The following is a 23,117-nucleotide window of genomic DNA, read 5'->3' on the forward strand; positions in this document are numbered from 1 at the left end:
TGTGCATTGTGCAAGTTGGTGCTTTCAAAAGAAAAGAGAGTGAAACAGTTGAGGCAGAATGAGCCATTCTCTACCTCTGCCTCCAGGCAGACTGTCCTCCACGCACTGGGATTGGACCATAAAACATGGGAGCAGAATTAGGCCATTCAACCCATCAAGTCTGCTCCATATTGAGTATTTTCCCTCTCAACCCCATTCTCCTGCCTTCTCTCTGTAACCTTTGACACCTTTACTAATCAAGAATCTATCAACCTCTGCTTTAAATATATCCAATGACCTGACCTCCACAGTTGTCTGTGGCAATGAATTCCACAGATTCACTTCCTTCAACTGAAATAAATTCTTCCTCATTTCTGTTCTAAAGGGATGTCCTTCTGTTCTGAGATTGTGCCCTCTGGTCCTCGACTCTCCTACTATAGGATGTCCACGTCCTTTCCACGTCTGCTATATCCAGGTCCTTCAATATTTGATAGGTTTCAAGTTCAAAGTAAATTTGTATCAAAGTATTTATATGTCAGCATATACAACCCTGACATTCACATTCTTTGCATGCATACTCAATAAATCCAATAACCATAATAGAATCAATGAAAGGCTGCACCAACTGGGCAGGCAAGTGTGCAAAAGAACAAACTGTGCAAATACAAGAAGGAAGTAATAATAATAATAATAATAATAATAATAATAATAATAATAATAATAAATAAATATCAAGAACATGAGATGAAGAGTCCTTGAAAGTGAATCCATAGGTTGTGGGAACATTTTAGTGATGGGGCAAGTGAAGTTATCCCCTCTTGATCAAGAGCCTGATGGTTGGGGGGTAATAACTATTCACGAATCCAGTGGTGTGAGTCCTGAGGCTCCTGTACCTCCTTCCTGATAGCAGCAGTGCAAAGAGAGCATGACCTGGGTGGTGGGGGTCCCTGATGATGGATGCTGCTTTCCTGCAACAGTACTCCATGTAGATGTGCTCAGTGGTGGAGAGGGCTTCACCTGTGTTGGACTGGGCTGTATCCGCCCTCATTGTTCTAAACTCCAGTGAGTACAGATGCAGAGCATTATAGACTCCTCGTACGTTAACCCTTTTGTAATGAACAATTCTGGCTGGGATGCATTGCCTCCCTCCTTTGTGGCATTTCGAAGGCTGAGTTTTATCGGTGCTGTCAGAATGTGACAACACATTTCCTCTCTCGGCTGCTTGTATGTGTTTTGACATTCAGTTCAATTCCTAACAATTTCCTATCTGTTTATGCCTTAGTGATTATAGAAGCCCTATAGATATATGTAGCATAGATTTCCAAGTGTAATTTCTTCTGACGTGTACCTGCCCAGCAGCAGAATCCACCATTCATTATGCCAGGTGTGTGTCTGTGTTTGAGAGAGAAAGAGCAGGGTTTCCACTGTTCACACAGGCATTAATGCCGCTAGAAATCTCAATGCAAAGAGGAGGCAAAGAAAATACTCAGTGCTTGCCTGTGTCAATCAATGCAGCACACAGAGACCCCATTCTGTCGGCCTTGCAGTTTTTTTCCTGTCAAAGCTAAATTGCAGCTATAAGGAGGGGCTTTGGACCTGTGAGAACCTCTCTTGAAAGGGAACTCTCGGTTCCCGAATGGTCAGCTCCAAGGAATTGATTTGTGTTGGAACGGCTGGGAGAGGAGTTGTTGCAGCAGCAGATGTGCTGAAGGAGAGGACAGCAAGAGCTGGCGATGCTGTAAGGAGAGGCTCGCCGGGCGAGCTGCTGAGTCAGACAGCGCGAGCAAACTGCATTAAAGCAGTGACTCTCGCTTTGATTAATGAGATATGTGCCTTCTAAGTTCAGCTCTGCCACCCTGCAGGGGGGAGAGGGGATGCTCGGGGACTTCTTCATTGCCAACAAGTCATTTACTCTTCCTTTCCCTTCTCCCATTGTAATTAAAGCTTACTATGAACAAAATAATAGGCAATAGGCAGCTGGGTGGAGGAGGCAGAAAGAAAGGCAATGCTGAATACTGTGGGTGCTGTGCAGACAGCATTGTACTTTTGTTTGGCTGGTCTATACTTGCATACATTTTTGGCTGTGGCAGTTATTAATAAATTTTCTTATTGTTTCTAATGCCAGAAATTTAAGAACACAGAACATTAAGGCACAGGAATAGGCCCTTTGGCCCATGAGGTCTGCACCAGGCACAATGCTGAATTAAACTCAATTCCTTCAGCCTGCACATGATCCATATTCTACCCATTCTCTGCATATTGTTATGTCTAACTAATAACCTCTTAAATGCCACTATCGCATTTGCTTCCACTATTATCCCTAGCAGCACGTTTCAGGCGCCCACTACTGTGTAATTTAAAACATCTTCTCTTCACATCTCCTTTAAATTTTCCCCCTTTCACCTTAAATGGATATTCTTTAGTAGTTGATATTTCTACCATGGAAAAAATATTCTGAGTGCCTACCTTGTCTATGCCGCTTATAATTTTATAAACCTCTGTCAAGTCTCCCCTCAGTCTCTAATGCTTCAGAGAAAGCAACCTCTCCTTATAGCTCATATTCTTGAATCCAGGCAGTAGCCTGGTGAACCATTTCTATTCTTTCCAGTTTCCACATTCTTCATGTAATGGGGGAACTAGAATTGCATACAGTTTCTGGGGATACTCAGCAAGTCAGGAAGCATCTGTAGATTGAGAAAAATGCAGTTAATGTTTCATGTTGGTGGCCTTCCATCAGAGCTGATTTCAGTTTCCCAGTGCACGCAGACTTTTACATTTGTTTGATATTACATTGTTGGAACCACACTCGAGGACACTTTGAAATAGAAACCATTTTCTAAGCAGTCATCCTTTCTCCTCTCCTACTTGAAGGAGATTGCATCATTACATGAGCTAAGTGTGACCATAAGGGAAGATCTTTTTCCCTCCATAATCTATACTGAGCCAAATTTCACATTTTATTGGGCTTGGTTCACAAAGAACAGTACATGTAATTTCTGAGATGATATATTGTGGGTGTTGCCTTCTCAAAAGGTTTGTAAACTGGCACTGATTTGAAGAGCAGGGCAGTTCTCTTTAATCTTTTGGCCAATGATTATCCCCTTATTAAATATCACTGTCTTCTCATGATCACATTTGCTGTTTGTGGGGGAATGTTGTGCTTAAATTAGTTGCCACTTTTTCTACATTTTAGCAGTGATTACAATTGAAGTTCTTGAGTAGTTCTGAATTACCTTGCGACACCTTAGAGGGACTGAAAACTTAAGTTTTTCTGTCTCTTTCTCCCTTTCTACCAAGGCATTGAGTACTATTATCCAGTTGCTCAGACTGATAAATTAGAAGATAGCATTTTGCTTCAACCAGAAATTCACACCCTGGTCCTCCAGGCTTTCATTCCTGAGATTATCTTTGTGGTATCATTTGTTGGCAGTTGCTAGTTTAGAAGATCTCTTAATTCTTTTGTTTTAGATGTGGTCTTTATTAAGGCAATGTGATCATTTGTTCTGCTGAGTACTAACACAGCAAAAGAGGAACCCACTTCAGACTGGAGATTCTGATCTGCAGCAGCAGTCTGATAGGAAGACCATCCTTGTTAATTAAGGAAACAATGGAAGCCTAAGTAATTGTGCCTATTAATCAAATTTCAAAGCAATTTTTTTCCGCCTTCTCTCTTCTGCTCTAACTGCACTGGTACCAGGATAGTTATTGGGTCACTAAAAGTGTCATTTCTCTTTCCATTTGGAGACAGTCATATCAGACCGTTGGACTATGGAAGCATCACTCAAAAGTTAATCAGATGAACAACTGACTTCCCATCTATTCCTTCTTTCTAAAGTGTTATATTCTATTTGGATAAGTTAACTTTTATTGATAAAAAATCCACAATCCAACATTTATTGATCATTCTAAAATGCAGTGTTGGTTGAAGGGAAAGTAAGCTTGGTTGAGCTCATGATGCAACAACTTGACAGCTTTCTTCATCACCATTATTTCCTGGTGCTAAATCACAAATTACCAGATCTAACAAGTGCAATCCCTAGCCATGGTAGGATTTGAACTCCACTCCAGAGACAGGAGCAGATTAATCTGGGCTAACACTTGTGGTACAACACTGGTGGACAAAGTGTTGTGCTGTTGGAGGTGCTGTTCTTCATTAATGTTCTGCCTGCTCATCAGCTGTGCATCAAAGGTCTGGTTTTGAAGATGAAAAAGGAGTTGTCTCTGGTGACCTGTGGCACAAAATTTTTCACTTAACTAGCATCAAATGATCTGACTCTAATCAAAGTGTGGTTTGTGAAGCTCGCTGTGTGCAAATTGGCTGTTACGTAGCTGACGTTGCAATAGTGACTACACTAATTAGAGATTAGCAGCCAATCAAAGATTGGGACTCATCAGCAAGGGCCAATAAAAATAAGGCAGGGGTAAGTGGGCGTGGACACTGTTAGAGTGGGAGTTTTAGGCTTTAGCTCTTCAAGGCTTCAGTGAGGGAAGGTGAAAAACTGCAGGTAGACTTTTTTCCAGTTTATTTATAGTTTCCTTCTTTATAATTACACAGTTGGAACAGGAGGGGTGCCAGGCAGGGTAGTGGAATGCTTCTCTTGTGGGAAGGAGGAAGTCCTTCAGTATCCCTGACGAGTTCACCTGCAAGAAGAGAATCCAGTTGCAGCTTCTAACACAGCACACTAAGGATTGGAGCTGGAACTGGATGAACTCCGGATCATTCAGGAGTCTGAGGGAGTGATTGGCAGGACATATAGAGAGGTAGTTACAGCCAAGTTGCAGGACATAAGGAAACTGGGTGACAGTCAGGAGGGTGAAAGGGGTTAAGGAGCCAGTGTAGGGTAACCCTGTGGCCATCCCCCTCAACAACAGGTGTATCAATTTGGATACTGTTGGGGGCATGACCTATCAGAGGAAAGACACAGCAGTTAGGTCTCTGGCATTGACTCTGGCTCTGTGGCTCAGAAAGTAAGCGGGGAGGAGAAGAGGAGAGCTGTGGTGATAGAGGATTTGTTAGTTAGTGGTACAGAAAGGAGGTTCTGTCGACGAGAATGAGGTTTTCAGATGGTATGTTGCCTCCCAGGTGCCAGGGTCCAGGACCATCTTGGATCGAGTCCTCAGCATTCTTAAGCGGGAGGGTGAGCAGCCAGAGGTCCGGGTCCATACAGGTACCAATGACATAGGTAGGAAGAAGGACAAGGATCTGCAAAGGGAGTTAGGTGCTAAGTTAAAGGACAGGACCTCCAGGGTTGTGATCTCAGGATTGCTACCTGTGCCATGTGCCAATGAGGCCAGAAATGGGAAGATCATACAGTGTAACACGTGGCTAAGAAGTTGCAGAAGTTGCCTGCACAGAAGAGATGGTTTATACCTAAACTGGAGGGGAACTAATATCTTGGCGGGAAGGTTTGCTAGTACTGCATACTGCGGGGGGGGGGGGGGGGGTGAGGGGTTTAAACTAGATTTGCAAGGGAATGGGAACTAGAGTGCCAGAACAGATAGTGGAGAGGTTGTGGAGAAAGATGTTGCTGAGACCTCAGACAAAATCAGGAATCAAAAGGTTGAGCATGGTGGGAAATATTCTGAGTTCCATATATTTTAACACAAGGAGTACTGTAGGAAAGGCAGATGAGCTCAGGGCATGGATCAACACCTGGAATTATGATATTATAGCCATTAGTGAGACTTGTTTGTGGGTGGGGGGGTCATGACTGTAAGCTCTATATTTCAGGGTTCCTTTGTTTTAGATATGACAGAGCAGAAGGGATTAAAGGGGGAGGGGTGGCATTACTAGTCAGGGAAAATGTCACGACTGTGCACAGTCAGGACAGCCTGGAGAACTCATCTTATCATCATCATCATTATGTGCCATGTCATATGACGTGGCGATCATGGTCTTTCCATGACCATGGTTGTTCTTGGCAAATTTTTCTACAGTAGTGGTTGGCCGTTGCCTTCTTCTGGGCAGTGTCTTTACAAAACAGGTGACCCCAGCCATTACCAATACTCCTCAGAGATTACCATTACCAAAACTCCTGATGAAGGGTTTCGGCCCAAAACGTTGTCACTACCTCCTCCCATAGATGCTGTCTGGCCTGCTGAGTTCTGCCAGCATATTGTGTTTTTATTTATTTCCAGCATCTGCAGATTCACTCGTGTTGACTCCTCAGTGGTCGCATAACCAGGACTTGTGATATGCATCACCTGCTCCCACGGCTTCACATAAGCCTGATCGGGGGTGGGGGGGCTAAGCAGGTGCTGCACCTTGCCTAACGGTGACCTGCAGTCTAGCGGAGGGAAGGAGCACCTTACACCTCCTTTAGTATCCACTCAGTTTAGTTGTTTAGTGAGGCTTTATGGATGGAACTGAGGAATAAGAAAGGCATGACCACATTATAGTACAGACCACCAAATAGTCCACAGGATTTAAAGACAAATTTGTAGAGAGATCACAGACTGCTGCAAGAAACAGAAGGTTGTGATAGTAGGTGATTTTAACTTTCCAGTAGTGAGCATATGGTGTGGGGTCGATTTCAATTTCAGTGTTAAGAAGTTTGGATAGGTACATGCACAGGAGGGGTATGGAGAGCTATGGTCCGGGTGCATGTCAGTGGGGCTTGACAGTTTTGTCACAGCTCAGATTGGCCAAAGAGCCTGTTTCTGTGCTGTTATTTTCTATTACTCTGTAACTCTATGATTGCTTCATTGCTTTGAGTTATTCAGAGATCATGGAAGTCATTCCATAAAGAAAAGTTCTTTATAAACTATATTCTCTGTACTTTGCCATTTTCATTCTTTTTAGAAAATCATGATGAAGGCTATTCAGCTCATTAGTTCTGTGAAAGAGCAGTCATATCTTACACTTGCAACTTGTTTAATTGTTGATATCCCTGTATTTCCAAACACCTTCCTATTAAAATTCGGTACCCATACTTGTGTCAATGCTGAGCTTGATTAAGATGTACATATATTTTTATGTGTGACTATCCTGCATTTTTTTTGGAGAAATTATCCTTGTTGGGAGAAGTTGCTGCAGTTTTCTAGTTTCTTTTAACAGTTTTTTCTGAGTAAATCGATTTAATCTGCTGTATAAGACACTTTTTGGTGTCAGTCTCCAACTCATTGATTGATACATTGCTGAGTATTTTGAAAATTTGTGGGAATCGTTAATAGTAGATGAATGCATCTTTGTAAAAGGAATGATGTGGTTGGCTGTTCGGTCATTGGATACTGGTGAGTGTTAAAAGGCCACGTATTTTAGATGAAGTGGAAGGTCAGAAACAGTGTTGTTCAAGGTCATGGAAGTGACTAAGGTTAACTTGTGCTTTGTTCCTTTAGCCAATGAATTACTCTCTTTTGTTTTATGAAGCGAATGACACCCTTGAATAAGTTTTGAGCTTTCAGCTCCACTCTGATTGACTATCTGACTACCACACTGTGTTTAGAACTGTCACCCCAGCCTGATTAAAATAAGAATCCAATGCAAACTCCATGATCCCCATGGAGTTTTTATGACTTGTTCTCAATGTTTTCAAATAACCCTCTTCTATTCAGGAACATTTCAAAGTGTTGAAAATATTGTTGAAGTAAGCTTGGCGCCATGGCAACGTACATTATAAAGAACTGAATGCTGGCTTGGCCTGCCTTATCATTGTGTCTTGCTGTTTTGATGATGACATTTCATAATCATGCAAGTTGCCCAACTTCTGTGTAGAGAGGTGAACAATTTTTCCTCTTACTCCTTCCCAACCTTTGAAGATGTCCTTTCCGGAAGTTGAACCTTTACCTTGTTTCGCAGTAATTTAACTACTTTGTTAGGCCATTACTAAAACGTGACTGACAAAGTCTTGAAGTGTAATCCAGCAAAGCAAAGCATGACATGGTCCAATCCTTCTAATTGGCTTATTATTGTTATGTGTACCAAGGTACAGTGAAAAATTTTGATTTGCATGCCGTCCAGATAGATCATCTCACCGCAGGTAGTACAAAAGGAAAAGTAATAACAGAATACAAAATATCATCTTACAGTTCCAGAAAAAATGCAGCACAAATAGACAATAAGGTGCAAGGCCCACAATGAGGTAGATTGGGAGATCAAGAGTTTACCTTTATCATAGAATAGGTTCATTCAGGAGTCTTATAACAGCGGAATGGAAGTTGTCCTTTAACTTTCTCATAGTTACTAAATGCAGGGTGTAGATATTAGGAGGAATCACATGGTTTGCAGATGGTAATAACTTGCTAAATGGGGAGCACAAAAATAGTAATCATGCTATTTTCAAAGTATTTCCTCTATTGTCCGAGTTTCTTTTCAGAGTATTTATTACCGACATTGTGTCAGCCAGCGGATCAAGGAGGGGGTGGTACATATGACTCAGCAGACAGTCTATTGTAGAGCAAAGTGAATTTCCCCATGAAACTACGTCTGTTTAAAAAATAAAGCGGAACTGCAGCAACTTCTCCCATCAAAGGCAGGGTAATTTCTCTTAAGAGTACATGCAGTGAAAGGAGGATAGTTGCATATAAATGGTGTGGATTAAAATAAGCAATTATTATTACTTACTGCAGTTTTGTTACCAAGCTTGATTGACAGTTGAACTACCCAATCATCCCCTCTCTAGCTGTCTATTGAGTCATAACTAAGTAGTTTTTTTCCTTTTGACATTTATTTTCACTCGTCTTCCTTCCCCATTATCATTTTATTGATTACATCACTTATTAGCAGACAGGAGCACATCCCTTTCTCTGTTCCATACAGATTACTTGTGTTTGCATATACTGTTGTTATCAATTGTTTGCAAGAGATTAGCTGGCATGTAATGTGAGGGCACATTCCTCTGTAGTTTGTGCTGAGAATTGGAGTACTGATTTGATGAGGCAATGAGGCTTTTTCTTATGCTTACATTTTTTTTTCCATGCACAACAATTTGTAGCAAAAAAAGACATCTCCATTCTACTGCCCTGTGTTCAGTGATGTACTCCAGCCTTTCCAGTGCCCTTTTCTCTGGAGCGATGGAAACTGAGGGGATAGACATTTATAAGACTATGAGAGGCATAGATAGAGTAGACAGCCAGTATTGTTTCCCATATCTTTTCAAGATACGTACTGTATGTAATACCAGAGGGCTTGCATTTAATTTGAGAAGGGGCAGGTTTAGAGAAGATGTGCAGGCCAAGTTTTTTTACACAGAACGGTGGGTGCCTGGAATGTGCTTCCCGGAGTAGTGGTGGAGGCAACTGTGATGGAGGTGCTCAACAGGCTCTTAGGCAGCCATATGAATGTGCAGGAAATAGACGATATGAATATTGTGTAGGCGGAAAGGGTTAGTTGAGTTAGGTGTTTAGGTACTAGTTTAATTAGTTTGGTGCAACGTCGTGGGCAGGAGGGCCTTTTCCTGTGCTGTACTGTTCTTTGTTCCTGATCATCATTACATGCTCCTCTCTAAGTTCACCTGTGTATGAATGTAGCAATGGAAGCGAGGCAAGTAGTTAAACTGCCTTGACAATGGCCACCTTGGTCAGGTGCACTTGAGACCTAAGAGCAGCCCCATGAAGATGGTAAATGCTGCCCTTTCCTGTGACCACTATGTTATATGCATAAACTGAAAAATGCTAATTGGGTGAATTTCCTTTTTCCATGCTATTCCCAGTTATTACATTGAATAAATTTGACTCAAGATGGGAACTCACAATGACTGGCTGGTGCATGTTGAACAAGTTCCTTGGGCACTTTAAGGAGCTGCACTTTTATGGCCTTTCCCTCAAGTGAATAAAGGAAAGAAGCGAGATGGTTGTGAATGCAGAACTATTTTAAGTTAAAAACATGTAGGGCCAAAAGGTTGTGAACTCAAGCGTGATTTAATATGTGTGAATGCAACATCTAGGTTGATTCTTCACAAAGGGACCATTGCACTATGAGGGTCATCATCCCAACCAAGGAACCTTAAGAGGTCCTTACTTGGTACTTGAAGAGTCTATGTAATCACTCGGCCAATATCCTCCCCCACCCCTCACCCCAACAAAGGATAGAAAGATAGTCGGGTAAGAGTTCCTGATAGTGAAGGAGATTTGATGGGTGAATACAGGAACATGTACATGGGCAGTGGAAGGAGACTCATTGGGTACATAGAGGCTGCAAACTGGTATATGCGTGGAGTGAAATGAATAGGACTGAAGTGTCATTGTGTTCTTTCCTGCATTATAAGAGGTCTCCCTGACTTGTTCTCATCACCTTCTGCTGACCTGGGATCAAGTCACCTGGCTATTGTCATGGAAAGGGCCATTGGATTGTGAGGGAAACAATTTGAAAATAAATGTGCTCTTTTGTTTTCAAGAAGCATGGGTTTAGCTTTACTTGCTCATTCTTATTCTCTGATGCTCCAAAGTAAAAGCATAACAATTTCCCGGTGCAGTTACTGTTGAATTTTCATGAGCATGTGGGAAGGTGGGCAGCACACCACAGGAGGTTGGAAATGATGATTTTACACGGAGAAACCTTGATCTGACTCATTGTAGGAGGAGGAAAGGAAATATTTTAACTTTGCAGAGGAGGATTACGATATGTTTGCATTTCAGAAAGGCATTTCCCAAACAAAATCTATGATATTTAATTTTCATATACAAAAGATACGCTAAGCTTTAGTCTCAATGTAAAACTCGCCATTTATCTGTTCCACAAAGACATGAGCACAGAAATCCAGTGTGGTATCAAGAGAGTTCTGTGGTGTTGGAGGTATTATTATCTTTTAGGTGTTAAACTGAGTCTGACTGATCTCGCTGGTGGAAATGAAGAATCTCATGGTCACTATTTTACAGGGGGTTATCTCTGGTGTCCTGGCAAATATTCATCCCTCAATCAACCTTTCAATTGTTTATAGCAGGCTGCTGAATGATAATCTGCTTCCACATTTTCTATGTTACAACAGTGACTATACCTGCAGAAATACAGTACTGAGAGTAAAATGCCTCGTGATGTCCTGAAAGGGATGTGAAAGGCACTATAGAAATGCTGGGTCAGTGCTGCTCTGTGATCCTGCACTGATTGGGAACATGGGAAAAGCCCAGCACATCTTATTCCGTTCTTCCTTCCCCTTCTCTCCTCCCTTGTCTCCCTTCTGCACAACACTCATAGTCAGAGAGAGATACAGAATGGAAACACACTCCTCAACTTAAGTCCAGGCCAGGCAGCAAGAACTCATTTTATACTCCTCCTACTTTAACTCATTTTATTCTCCCGCATTCCCAACAACTCTCCCCCTCCAGATTCAACCACTCACTAGGGGTGATTTACAGTGGCTAATTAACATATCAACCTGTACATTTTTGCGATGTGGGGGGGGGGGAACTGGAGAAAACCCATGTGGTCACTGTGAAGACATGCAAACTTCATGCAATTAGAGCCAGATGTCAGGATCGAACCTGGATCGTTGGAGCTATGAGTCAGCTGCACCATGAGCTGCATCACCGTGCCACCCATTTAACCTTCAGCTCAGTTGAGATGGTAGATTGCAAAGAGAGTTGTTGTTTCCCTCCCTTCTCACATCTACTTTTGTATGAGCCTCCTCCAGACTAGCATCCTACCCACCCACTCCTCAAAGCTATCCCAACCTAAGATCAATTGTCTCATAACCAGCTGTAACATTTCCCCTCACCAATCATTATACCCCAGCTACCCCACTGCACATGCTCATCAGGGAAGGAGCTTTTCCCTTTATCCATGTAGAGGTACATGAAAAAATGAGAAAAACATAACTGAAACAAAAAATGGGTTGCAAAATGGAGATGGGATTTAATACGTTCAAGCGCAAGGTGTTACACATTGGGAGGACTTGATCTTAGATTGTTAGATTGATCTTAGAGTAGGTTAAAAGGTCGGCACAACATCTTGACCAAAGGGCCTTTACTGTGCTGTTATGTTCATTGTACTTTAAGATCAATCTAACCCTTCCCTCCTACATAATCCTGTATTTTTCTATCATCTATGTGCTAAGACTACTAAGAGTACTATGTACAAAGAGTCAATAGGCAATAGACAATAGGTGCAGAAGTAGACCATTCGGCCCTTCGAGCCTGCATCGCCATTTTGAGATCATGGCTGATCATCTACTATCAATACCCGGTTCCTGCCTTGTCCCCATATCCCTTGATTCCCCTATCCATAAAATACCTATCTAGCTCCTTCTTGAAAGCATCCAGAGAATTGGCCTCCACTGCCTTCCGAGGCAGTGCATTCCAGACCCCCACAACTCTCTGGGAGAAGAAGTTTTTCCTTAACTCTGTCCTAAATGACCTACTCCTTATTCTCAAACCATGCCCTCTTGGTACTGGACTCTCCCAGCATCTGGAACATATTTCCTGCCTCTATCTTGTCCAATCCCGTAATAATCTTATATGTTGCAATCAGATCCCCTCTCAATCTCCTTAATTCCAGGGTGTACAAGCCCAGTCCCTCTAACCTCTCTGCGTAAGACAGTCCGGACATCCCAGGAATTAACCTCGTGAGTGAATCTATGCTGCACTTCCCCTACAGCCAGGATGTCCTTCCTTAACCCTGGAGACCAAAACTGTACACAATACTCCAGGTGTGGTCTCACCAGGGCCCTGTACAAATGCAAAAGGACTTCCTTGCTCTTGTACTCAATTCCCTTTGTAATAAAGGCCAACATTCCATTATCCTTCTTCACTGCCTGCTGCACTTGCTCATTCACCTTCAGTGACTGATGAACAAGGACTCCTAGATCTCTTTGTATTTCTCCCTTACCTAACTCTACACCGTTCAGATAATAATCTGCCTTCCTGTTCTTACTCCCAAAGTGAATAACCTCACACTTATTCACATTAAACGTCATCTGCCCACTCACCCAGCCTATCCAAGTCACCCTGAATTCTCCTAACATCCTCATCACATGTCACACTGCCACCCAGCTTAGTATCATCAGCAAATTTGCTGATGTTATTCTCAATGCCTTCATCTAAATCGTTGACATAAATTGTAAACAGCTGTGGTCCCAATACCGACACAATACCGACCCAACACAGTCCTTTAAATAGCTCTAATGTATCTGCCTCGAACACCACCCCTGGCAGCATGCACCTACCACTCCGAGCTTAAAAAAAACAACCTATCTCTTACATCCTCCCTATACTTTTCTCCAATCACCTTAAAATTTTGCTCCCTTGTATTAGCCATTTTCTGGTGGAATATACGAGTTCAGGTGCATTGCTAGCTGGGCCTTGAACACACACATCTCTCTGTAAATGCCCATATAATTGGAGTCTTTGTTATAAGCTATTTCCATACTTCATGCAAAAAGAGAATACATTAGAATTTAAATGATATGAATCATTTCTCATCATTGCCCTGTGAACTCAACGTGTAATCTTTGAGAGAGGAGCCACTAGAATAAAAATCCAAGATGCTTTTATTTAATCTAGGACATTCGATTTCCGTTGTGAGCTCTGAATGAATTAGCAGTGCTCCCCTGTGTAATCACAACAGTGAATTTAAAGAGCATCTTAAACATAGTGGAGCATCCCATTGGACTTCATAAGAGTGTTAGCAAACAATTTAATACCACATCGTGTGAAAATACCAAGCTAATGACTGAAAGCTCCATCAAAGTGAGAGTTTTGAAATGAGGAGAGAGCTGAAATGGTTGAGGGAAGAGACTCGTGAGCTTGAAGACTAGGTTACTGATGGTCTGACTGTCAGTGATGGAGTGATAGGAAAAGGGGGATGAATGATCAGGAGCATAATTTTTATAAATGTAAAAGCAATTATTGACAGGATGTGAATGCCACTGGGATTTATTGTCCAACTCAACTTACCCTCTATCTGAGGAGATGGTTAGGAGTCAACCGCATTGATAGGTCTGGAGTATTAGATAGGGTAAGGATGGCAGATTTCCTTCCCTGAATGACATCAATGAACCAGATTTTTTTAAATATATATGACAGTCTGATGGTAATTTTGCTTACTTTTCCTGAGACCGGCTTTAACTTCCAGATGTATTTAATTGCTTGAATTTAAATTCTCCAGTGGCCATTGTGGGACTCAAACTCATGTCACTGGATCAGCGTCCAAAGCTCTGCCTGCTATATCAGGTAACTTAACCGCTGCACAACATACTACCAATTTAGCCACCCGACCATATTAGGAGGACAACTGGTACATGAGAGCATTCGTAGCTGCACTTGCATAAGTCAGTAGCAGCAAAAGCAGCTGTGTTCCCCCCCCCCCTTAGCTGTGGAATTTACCTGCTCAGCAGGCTGCTGGCTTTATATTGAGGCCTGATCGGGAGGTGAGGTGGAATGTGTAGAGTTTGATCCTGCTCTTGTCCAATACCTGGTGCCAAGATGGCAGTTTTACTATGCAGTCATTATGGGGAAAGAGCTGCCTTCTGTGCATTCAACATGAATCTTAAGTACCTGCTCCTCGGAGAGGTTGACCACATCTGCATTCTGGCAAGGCCCTTTCTCTGGAATTATGTTGCAGAGATGAAGAAAGCAAATTGTTTGTTTTTTGGGTCAACTCCATTCAAATTGATTGATGACTTCTGCAATTGGGACACTGCAACAAATTTCAGCTTTTCAAATAGCGAATCACTAGCAAGAGATTAATATTTGTCACTGAGCTCAGTGAATCTGTTTTGTGTAAGAATCTGAAGGTATTGATCAGTCTAAACATTCCATGGTAGTACTAAGCTTTTCCAGGTCGGATGCAGAGAGTAGCACTCCATGTAGTCTGCCGTACCTCACCTCTGCAGTACATTGTCCTGGATGCTTTCTGTGCCTTAATGACTCTTTCCTTTCATCTGTCTTCACTAGTCTAAGACTCTGGTATCAGTGAAACAAATAGAATTCAACTTCACTCTGTTCCCTAAAGATTACGAAAGACTCTCTGAGATCCCTCATCGTATGCCCAAGTTATAATGGGAGCTTTTAGATGTCAATTGATTTATATGCAACTAAAAAAAACCTTATTCCTGTTTATAGTGCACTTGCTGCCCACTTACAGTGAAAATACAAGCACTAGCATCTTATCGTCTGATGCCTGAGGAACTAGAAAATAAATCTCTCTCTCTCTCTGCCAAGCAGAGGGTGCATAAATCTATTTTACTAAACATTACCAATCACAATTATGCTCCTCTTTGAGGGAATTGAGACTTGATTCTAGTTCAGTTACATGAAGAACACTTGAGATTACAGTCTCTTCCTCATGGCACAATCGATGCTACAACTATGGCTCAGCGAGTAATGTTCTTGCCTGTGAAGCCAGAAGGTTGAAGCCCTACTCTGGAGACATGAGCACAGAACCTTTGGCTGATGCTCACAGTGTAACAGTGTGGACGTGCCAAAACATCAGAAACTCCATCTTCTGTCAAACTGAGTAAGGCCCCTTCTGATCTCAAGAGACAAGAAATGTTCCTGCACTTTTCCGAAAAAGAGCATGGAGTTTGGCCCTACTGGCCAAGCCAATATTAGACCTCACACTACTTATCGAGAAAGGTGACCACTTATTGAAACTGGTGATCTGGTTCTGAGCACGGTGTCGTGTAAACTTGTGGGGTGCTAATTGGCTCCTTTTTATTGACAATACAGTAGCAATGACACTTCAGAAGTACTCCAAGTGACATGAATGGTGCAATACGTTCCTGTTCGTTGGAAAATTTCAAACAGGAGCATTCTCTACGTTCTCCTGTTCAATATGAACACCTCAAACGACATCAGAATATCAGTGAAATAGATTATCTAGCCACTTACCACACTCGCGTGTGAGCGCACATACACACGCACGCACTTATTCAGATCCAATAACACTTAAAACACAACGTCTTGCAGGATAAGCTAGCCTGCTTGATCAGCACCCCATCCACCATCCATTTATTCCCTCCACCACTGGCATACAGTGTCTCCAGTGTGAACCATCTACAAAATCCATTGCAGTCACTTACCCAACAGCTCCTCCCAAACCTGTGACTTTTACTATCAAGAAAGATAAAGGCAGCAGGTGCAGGGTAGCACCTGCTGGTTCCCTCTCAAGTTCTGGGCCTGGGCCTGAATTCAAAGGTTCATCTATTCTCAAAGTATACAGCTGTAAAATTCTTCTCTAGATAGCCACAAAAGAAGAGAATGACAGCATGATCATCAACCCCCAAATTCCTCCTCCCCGCACAGAACAGGCACATAAACTCCTCCCTCCCCCACACACTAAAAAAAGAGAAAGATCAGGTGAAAAACACAGAATACAAAAAAACCTAAGACTGAAAAAATGTCCACAGTCCAAGTCCACATCCAAAATGCAGAAGACCTGGGCAACATTTTCCCTCTCCATAGCAGAGTGATCTCACCAGTGATTGAAAAGGCGGCCTCCCCTCTCCATAGCAGAGTGATCTCACCAGTGATTGAAAAGGCGGCCTCCCCTCTCCATAGCAGAGTGATCTCACCAGTGATTGAAAAGGCGGCCTCCCCTCTCCATAGCAGAGTGATCTCATCACTGATAAAAAGGCAGTCTCTGGCAGCAGAGCAATCCCTCAGCGATAAAAAGGCAGGCAGCCGGCGTTTCATTCTCCCTCGTTGCTTTAGTAGCCAAATAATGGAAGCTTTAATCGGCGAAGTGGAGTTGAACATCGGCTCGCAGCCTTCTCTCCACGAGGTTCCCACATGCTGCCTCTGCCTCTCAGAATCCCCTTGGAGACCGCAGAGCGCTGAAACACAAAAACCATCTCCAAACTGCAAATCACAGGCTCCAGCAGTTCCAGAATCACATTCAAGATGAAAAACAAACGTAGAAGACATAAAAGAAGTGAAATATATGGTTTCACGATTTATCTAGAAGATATCAACTGAAGGAGCATTTTGCACAGGTGGCATCTTGATGAAAAGTCCCTTGACTCTCACAGGAGTTTAGAAAAGTGAGTGGAGATCACATTGAAACTTACCAAATAATTAGGGGGCAAAAGTTTAAAGGTAACACGAGGGGGAACTTCTTTACTCAGAGTGGTAGCTGTATGGAATGAGCTCCAGTAGAAGTGGTAGAGACAGGTTTGATATTGTCATTTAAAGTAAAATTGGATAGGTATATGGACAGGAAAGGAATGGTGGGTTATGGGCTGAGTGCAGGTCGGTGGGATTAGGTGAGAGTAAGCATTTGGCACAGACTAGAAGGGCCGAGATGGCCTGTTTCTGTGCTGTAATGGTTATATGGTTATAAATATTGTAAAGCTTAAATACAGTGGATGTGAAGAGGATATTGCTTATAGTGGGAGAGTCTAGGACCAGAGTGCACAGCCTCAGAATAGAGGAATGTCCATTCAGAACAGAGATGAGGAGGAATTTCTTCAGCCAGAGTGTGGTGAATCTGTGGAATTCATTGCCACAGACAGCTGTGGAGGCCAAGTCATTGAGTATATTTAAATAGGAGATTGATAGGTTCTTGATTAGTCAGGGCATCAAAGGTTATGGGGAGATGTCAAAAGAATGGCTTTAAGAGGAAAAATAAATCTGCCATGATGGAATGGTGGAGCAGATTTGATGGTCTAAATGGCCCAATTCTGCTCCTATGTTTGATGGTCTTATGGTCAGGTTACACACCATCTTGACTTGGAAATTTATGACACTTCTTCACAATTAGGATTCAGGATCTCTCTCAGCAGCAGCATTGCCAACGTTCAAAAAAGTGGCTCACTGCCATCTTCATGAGAGCAATTAGGGACGAGAACTAATGCTGGCCTCGAGAGTAATGCCCAGATCCAGTAAAACTATAGATGAAAAGGCAAATGTCAAAGCCTTTTCCAGTCTGTTCAACCAAGCATCCGTACCAGTGGCTGCTGCTTGCCAATAAACAGTGCAGCTGTGGTAAAGTTGAGTTTAGATTTTGATCAATCTAAGAATCAGTTTCTTCTAGAAACAGAGGGGTGTGTGGTGTGGAGCAAACAAAAATTAAGCTAAAAGCCCTGTTGGTGACCTTGTACCCACACAACACACAGTATTAGCATTAACCTGGATTGACACTCTCTGTTCTTTATGATTTGAAATAGCTAGTGTTAAGAAGGAGGTCATTTTTAAAAATAGTGGACAAACTAAGTAAATATTTTGCGCCAGTGTTCACTGTGGAAGACACCAGTATTATGTCAGAAATTTGAGAGTGGCAAGGCAGAAGTATGTGTAATCACTATTACTAAGGAGAATGGGCCTGGGAAACTGAAAGGTCTGAAAATAGATAAGTCACCTAGAGTCAATAGACTACACCCCAGGTTTCTGAAAGAGGGGAAGAGATTGTGGAGCATTAGTCAAGATCTTTCAAGAATCACAAGATTCTGGAAGGGTCTGGAGGACAGGAAAATTTTAGATGTCACTGCACTCTTTAATAAGGGAGAGAGGCAAAAGGTAAGGAATTATAGGCCAGTTAGCCTGACTTCAGTGGTTGGTCCATTATTAAGGATGAGGTTTTGGGTACTTAGAGACACATGACAAAATAGGCCAAAGTCAGCATGGTTTCCTTAAGGGAAAATCTTGCCTGACAAATCCGTTGGAATGCTTTGAGGAAACAAAAGGCAGGATAGACAAGGGAGAGTCAGTGGGTGTTGTTTATTTGGATTTTTAGAAGGCCTTTCACAAGATGCTGCACATAAGGTTGCTAAACAAGATAAGAAGCCATGGTATGATACGAGTATGTATAGAAGATTGGTTGACCGGCAGGTGGCAAAGAGTGGGAATAATGTGAGCCTTTCCTGGTTAGCTGCCAGTGACTAAAGGTGTTCTGCAAGAGTTGAAGTTGTGACAACTTATTTTCACGCTATATGCCAATGATATGGATGATGGAATTGATGGCTTAGTGGCCAAATTTGCATATGAGATGAAGATAGGTGGAGGGGCAGATAGTGTTGAGGAAGAAGGGAGTCTGCAGAAGGACTTAGACAGATTAGAGGAATGGGCACAGAAGTGGCAGATGGAATACAGTGTTGGGAAGTGTATGGTCATGCACTTTCATGGAAGGAATAAAGGCGTAGACTATTTTCTAAAAGGGAAAAATCAGAGGAGCAAAGAGGCTTGAAAGTCCTCGTGCAGGATTCTCAAAAGTTAACTTGTAGGTTGAGTCAGTGGTAAGGAAGGCAAATGCAATGGTAGCATTCATTTTGATAGGATGTAATGCTGAGGCTTTATAAAGCATTGTTCGGTCTGCTGTTGGAGTATTGTGAGTGGTTTTGAGCCCCTTATCAAAGCAAAGATGTGTGTCTTTGGAGAGGGTCCAGAGGAAGTTCATGAGAATGAACCTGACAGTGAAAGGGTTAGTGTATGAAGATCATTTGATGGCTCTGGGATTGAAAACGAATCTCAGGGTTGTAGATGGTGACAAATATGTACTTCGATAATAAATTTACTTTGTACTTTATACTTTGTACTCACTGGAGTTTAGAAGACTGAGGGGGATCTCATTGAAACCTATCAAATATTGAACGGTGAATGTCTGCTATAGTGGGGGAGTCTAGGACCAGAGGGCACAGCCTCAGAATAGAGTGATGTCCATTTAGAACAGAGATGAGGAGGAATTTCTTTTGCCAGAGGGTGGAGAATCTGTGGACTTCGTTGCCGTAGATGGCTGAGGAGGCCAAGTCATTGGGTATATTTAAAGCTGAGGTGGATTAGTTGGGGCATCAAAGGTTAGAGGGAGAAGGCAAAGAGAATGAGTTTAAGAGGGATAATAAATCAGTCATGATGGAATGGTGAGTGGACTTGATGGGCCAAGTAGCCTAATTCTGCTCCCATGTCTTACTGTCTTATGTTTTCCCACCACTGACCTGAGGCTGATTGCCCAGTGACTGATGACTGCTTATCATTTAAAGTTTAGACAAAACTTCGAAAGATTTTTGAACTATATTTACCCCCTGACTTTTAATGGGGATATAGCAAATGTGAGCATCTCTCAAGCGTAATTTTCAGGTTGTGATTTATCTTTCCTGACTCTTTCAATGCTAACCTGGCCATTTTCTGTTCTCCTCAGAGGCCTTTGTGAACAGTCAGGAATGGACTTTAAGCCGCTCAGTTCCAGAGCTCCGGTTGGTAAGTTTGTCCCGTTTTCTTGCTCTTCAGTCACAGGACCTGCAGGCACTATTTTGGCTATCATGATGGCAACTGGTTTATGTTCATCTCTGCAATATATCTGTTGTGAAATGGATGATTGAGCATGATCACTTTATGACAAAGAGTTTCCAGAATCAGAATCAGGTTTATTATCACTGACATATGTTGTTTTGCAGCAGCAGACATAAAAATCCTATAAATAAATGGTGCAAAATAACGAGGTAGTGTTCATAGGTTCATTATCTATTCAGAAATCTGATGGCAGAGGGTAAAAAGCTGTTCTTAAAATGGTGAGTGTGCATCTTCAGACTTCTGTACCTTGTCCCTATTGGTAGAAATGAGAAGAGGGCATGTCCTGGATGGTGAGGGTCCTTCATGACAGATGCCGCCATCTTGAAGATTTCCTGGCTGATGGGGAGCTGGCTGAATCTACAACTTTCTGCAGCATTTTCAAATCCTGTGCAGTGGCCTCTCCATACCGGATGGTGATGTAACCAGTCAGAATGCTCTCCACAGTACATCTGTAGAAATTTATTAGAGTACTTGATGACAGACCAAATCTTCTCAAACTTCTAAAGGATTATAGTGTGTCTTCAGGGGAGCAAACTTCAGCCGGTTTACACAGTCCTGTAAGCACCAGAAATTCTTGCCTTCAGCAATATTAATTTGTATTTTATTGCCCTACAATGAGCAGTAGCTTTGTTTGACTCATCTTCTCTGCAGGGCCTAGTTCTGTTACTGCAGCCAGTATTACCATGTGGAAATAAAGGTGGCCAGACGTATCTCTCAACTGTAGATAGTGCACGTACTAGTTAACCTATCACTAAAATGTCACAAAAAAGAGAGAGCGGGAGCATTATCTCTTGGCCATATCCTGTTTTTCTTTCTGCAGAACTTGCACGTTTCTGCACCAGATTCACCCAGAACTGAGAAATTATTCACTGCTTTCACAGATTCATTGAGTCATACAGCATAGAAATAGGCCCTTTGGCTCACTGTGCCCATACCAACCTTTTCTTGCCCATCTACACCATTCCCATTTGCCCACATTAACACTATATCCTTCTATTCCTTGGGCTTTGATCCCTGTATTTTGTGTTGGTTAGTTGGAAGATGCTGCACACCCTTCTTTACACTCTGTTAAAGCATTGCATTCACCTCAAGGTGCGAGGCAAGCGGAGTCGAGTTTGCAATGACTTCAGCTTCTGATTCTAAACCCAGCCCTCAAGAATCTGACCCAGCCAGTCCTGAACCAAAGTCTGTACACAGAAAAGGGATTAGGTAGTATTAAAAGTTACAACGTTACTGTTGTGTGAAAAATGTGTCCACGCTGTTTTGAGGCGATCAGAGCATATATCCCATGACGTGAACTTCATCTTATTATCGGTCCGGCAACTGGATGGTGCAGAATAATGACAGGTGCAAAGAAAAAAGCCAGAGTGAGTGAACTTACTTTCCGAACGGTTACCGCTTCAGCTATGACCCTTCTGATGGCCTGAAGGCATGTGTATGGTTTGTACTTGTGATCCAAATCACAACCTACCGGCTGATAGAAATCACTTTGAAAGTTTGCAGTGGGGAAAGAAGGTGAAAAAGGCGGTCTTTAGAATGAGGTGGGGCAAGTAGTAAAGATAAACAAAAAGTAATGTTATTGCTCCATTTTCTCACTCAGCTTCCCCATAAATCTACCTCTGCTGTTTGCCAGGTACATATTCCTCAGAATTTGGGTGAAATTTCGTCTCAATTAAAATTATAGACCAGTGAGTCTCATGTCCATGGTGGCAAACTATTGGAGAAGATTCTCAGAGACAGGATTTATAAGCATTTGGAGAAGCATGGTCTGGTTAGGGACAGTCAGCATGGCTTTGTGAATCTGAAGAACCATAAAACATAGAACACTACAGCACAGTACTGGCCCTTCAGCCCTCCATGTTGTGCTGACCCAAGAAGATTTATTATCACTGACATATGTCATGAAATCTGCTATTTTGTGGCAGTGGTACAATGCAATGCATAAAAAATGCTATGTTACAGCAAAAAAATGAATAAATAAATAGTGCGAGAGTGGAATAGCAAGATAATGTTCATGGACTGTTCAGAAATCTGATGGTGGAGGGGAAGAAGCTGTTCTTAAAATGTTGAGTATGGGTTTTCATGCTCTTATACCTCCTCCCTGATGTTAGTAATGAGAAGAGGGCATGTCCCAGTTGGCGAGGGACCTTAATGATGGATAACACTTTCTTGAGGCACCGCATTTTGAAGATGTCCTCGATGGTGGGGAGGTTTGTGCCTGCAACCTCCTTGGATCTTGTGCAATGGAGCCTCGTGAGCCTGATTGGATTTTTCAAGGAGATGACAAAACACATTGATGAAGATAGAGCGGTGGATGTGGTGGTGTAAGGTGTCTGACAAGTTTCCCTTTGGTAGGTTTATCCAGAAAGTCAGGAGGCACGAGGTCCAGGGAAACTTGGCTGCATGGATTCGGACTTGGCCATAGAATGTAGAGGATGGTAGTAAATGGACTGTATTCTGCCTGGAGGTCAGTGACCAATGGTATTCGCAGGGATCTGTTCTTGGACTCCTTCCCTTTGTGATTTTTATAAATGACTTGTTGATGAAGTAGAGGGGTGGGTTCGTAAGTTTTCAGATTGCTAAGTGGTGTTGTGGACAATGTGGAAAGTTGTTGTGCGTTCAACAGGATATAGACAGGATGCAGAGCTGGGCTGAGAAGTGGCAGGTGGAGTTCAATCCAGAAAAGTGTGAAGTGATTTACTCTGGAAGATCAAACGTGAAGGTGGAATACAAGGTTAATGGCTAGCTTCTTAACAGCATGGAGGAACAGAGGGATCTTCGATCCAAATCAGTAGATTCCTTAAAGTACTGTGCAAGCTGATAGGGTAGTTCACAAAGCATATGTATGTTGCCCTTCATTAGTTGAGGGATTGAGTAAATAACTGCGAGGTAAAGTGCAACTCTGTAAAACTCTGGGTAGACCACACTTGGAGTATTGCGTTCAGTTCTGGTAGCCTCATTATAGGAACAAAGCTGTGGAAGCT

The 23,117-nt window shown here is 42.4% G+C and overlaps 1 protein-coding gene across 5 annotated transcripts in view; it reads left to right on the forward strand.

Annotated features, from left to right (window-relative positions):
• LOC140741309 (arf-GAP with GTPase, ANK repeat and PH domain-containing protein 1-like) overlaps nucleotides 1-23,117 on the forward strand; it is a 172,884-nt gene that overhangs the window by 64,369 nt on the left and 85,398 nt on the right. For all 5 annotated transcript variants that reach the window (XM_073071378.1, XM_073071379.1, XM_073071375.1 and 2 more), the window contains exon 2: nucleotides 19,982-20,040. In XM_073071378.1, coding sequence (XP_072927479.1) covers nucleotides 19,982-20,040 — 59 coding nt within the window. The remainder of the gene's footprint in view (nucleotides 1-19,981; nucleotides 20,041-23,117) is intronic.

The sequence above is a fragment of the Hemitrygon akajei genome, chromosome 18 (genome assembly GCF_048418815.1).
Source record: "Hemitrygon akajei chromosome 18, sHemAka1.3, whole genome shotgun sequence".
Lineage (NCBI taxonomy): Eukaryota > Metazoa > Chordata > Chondrichthyes > Myliobatiformes > Dasyatidae > Hemitrygon > Hemitrygon akajei.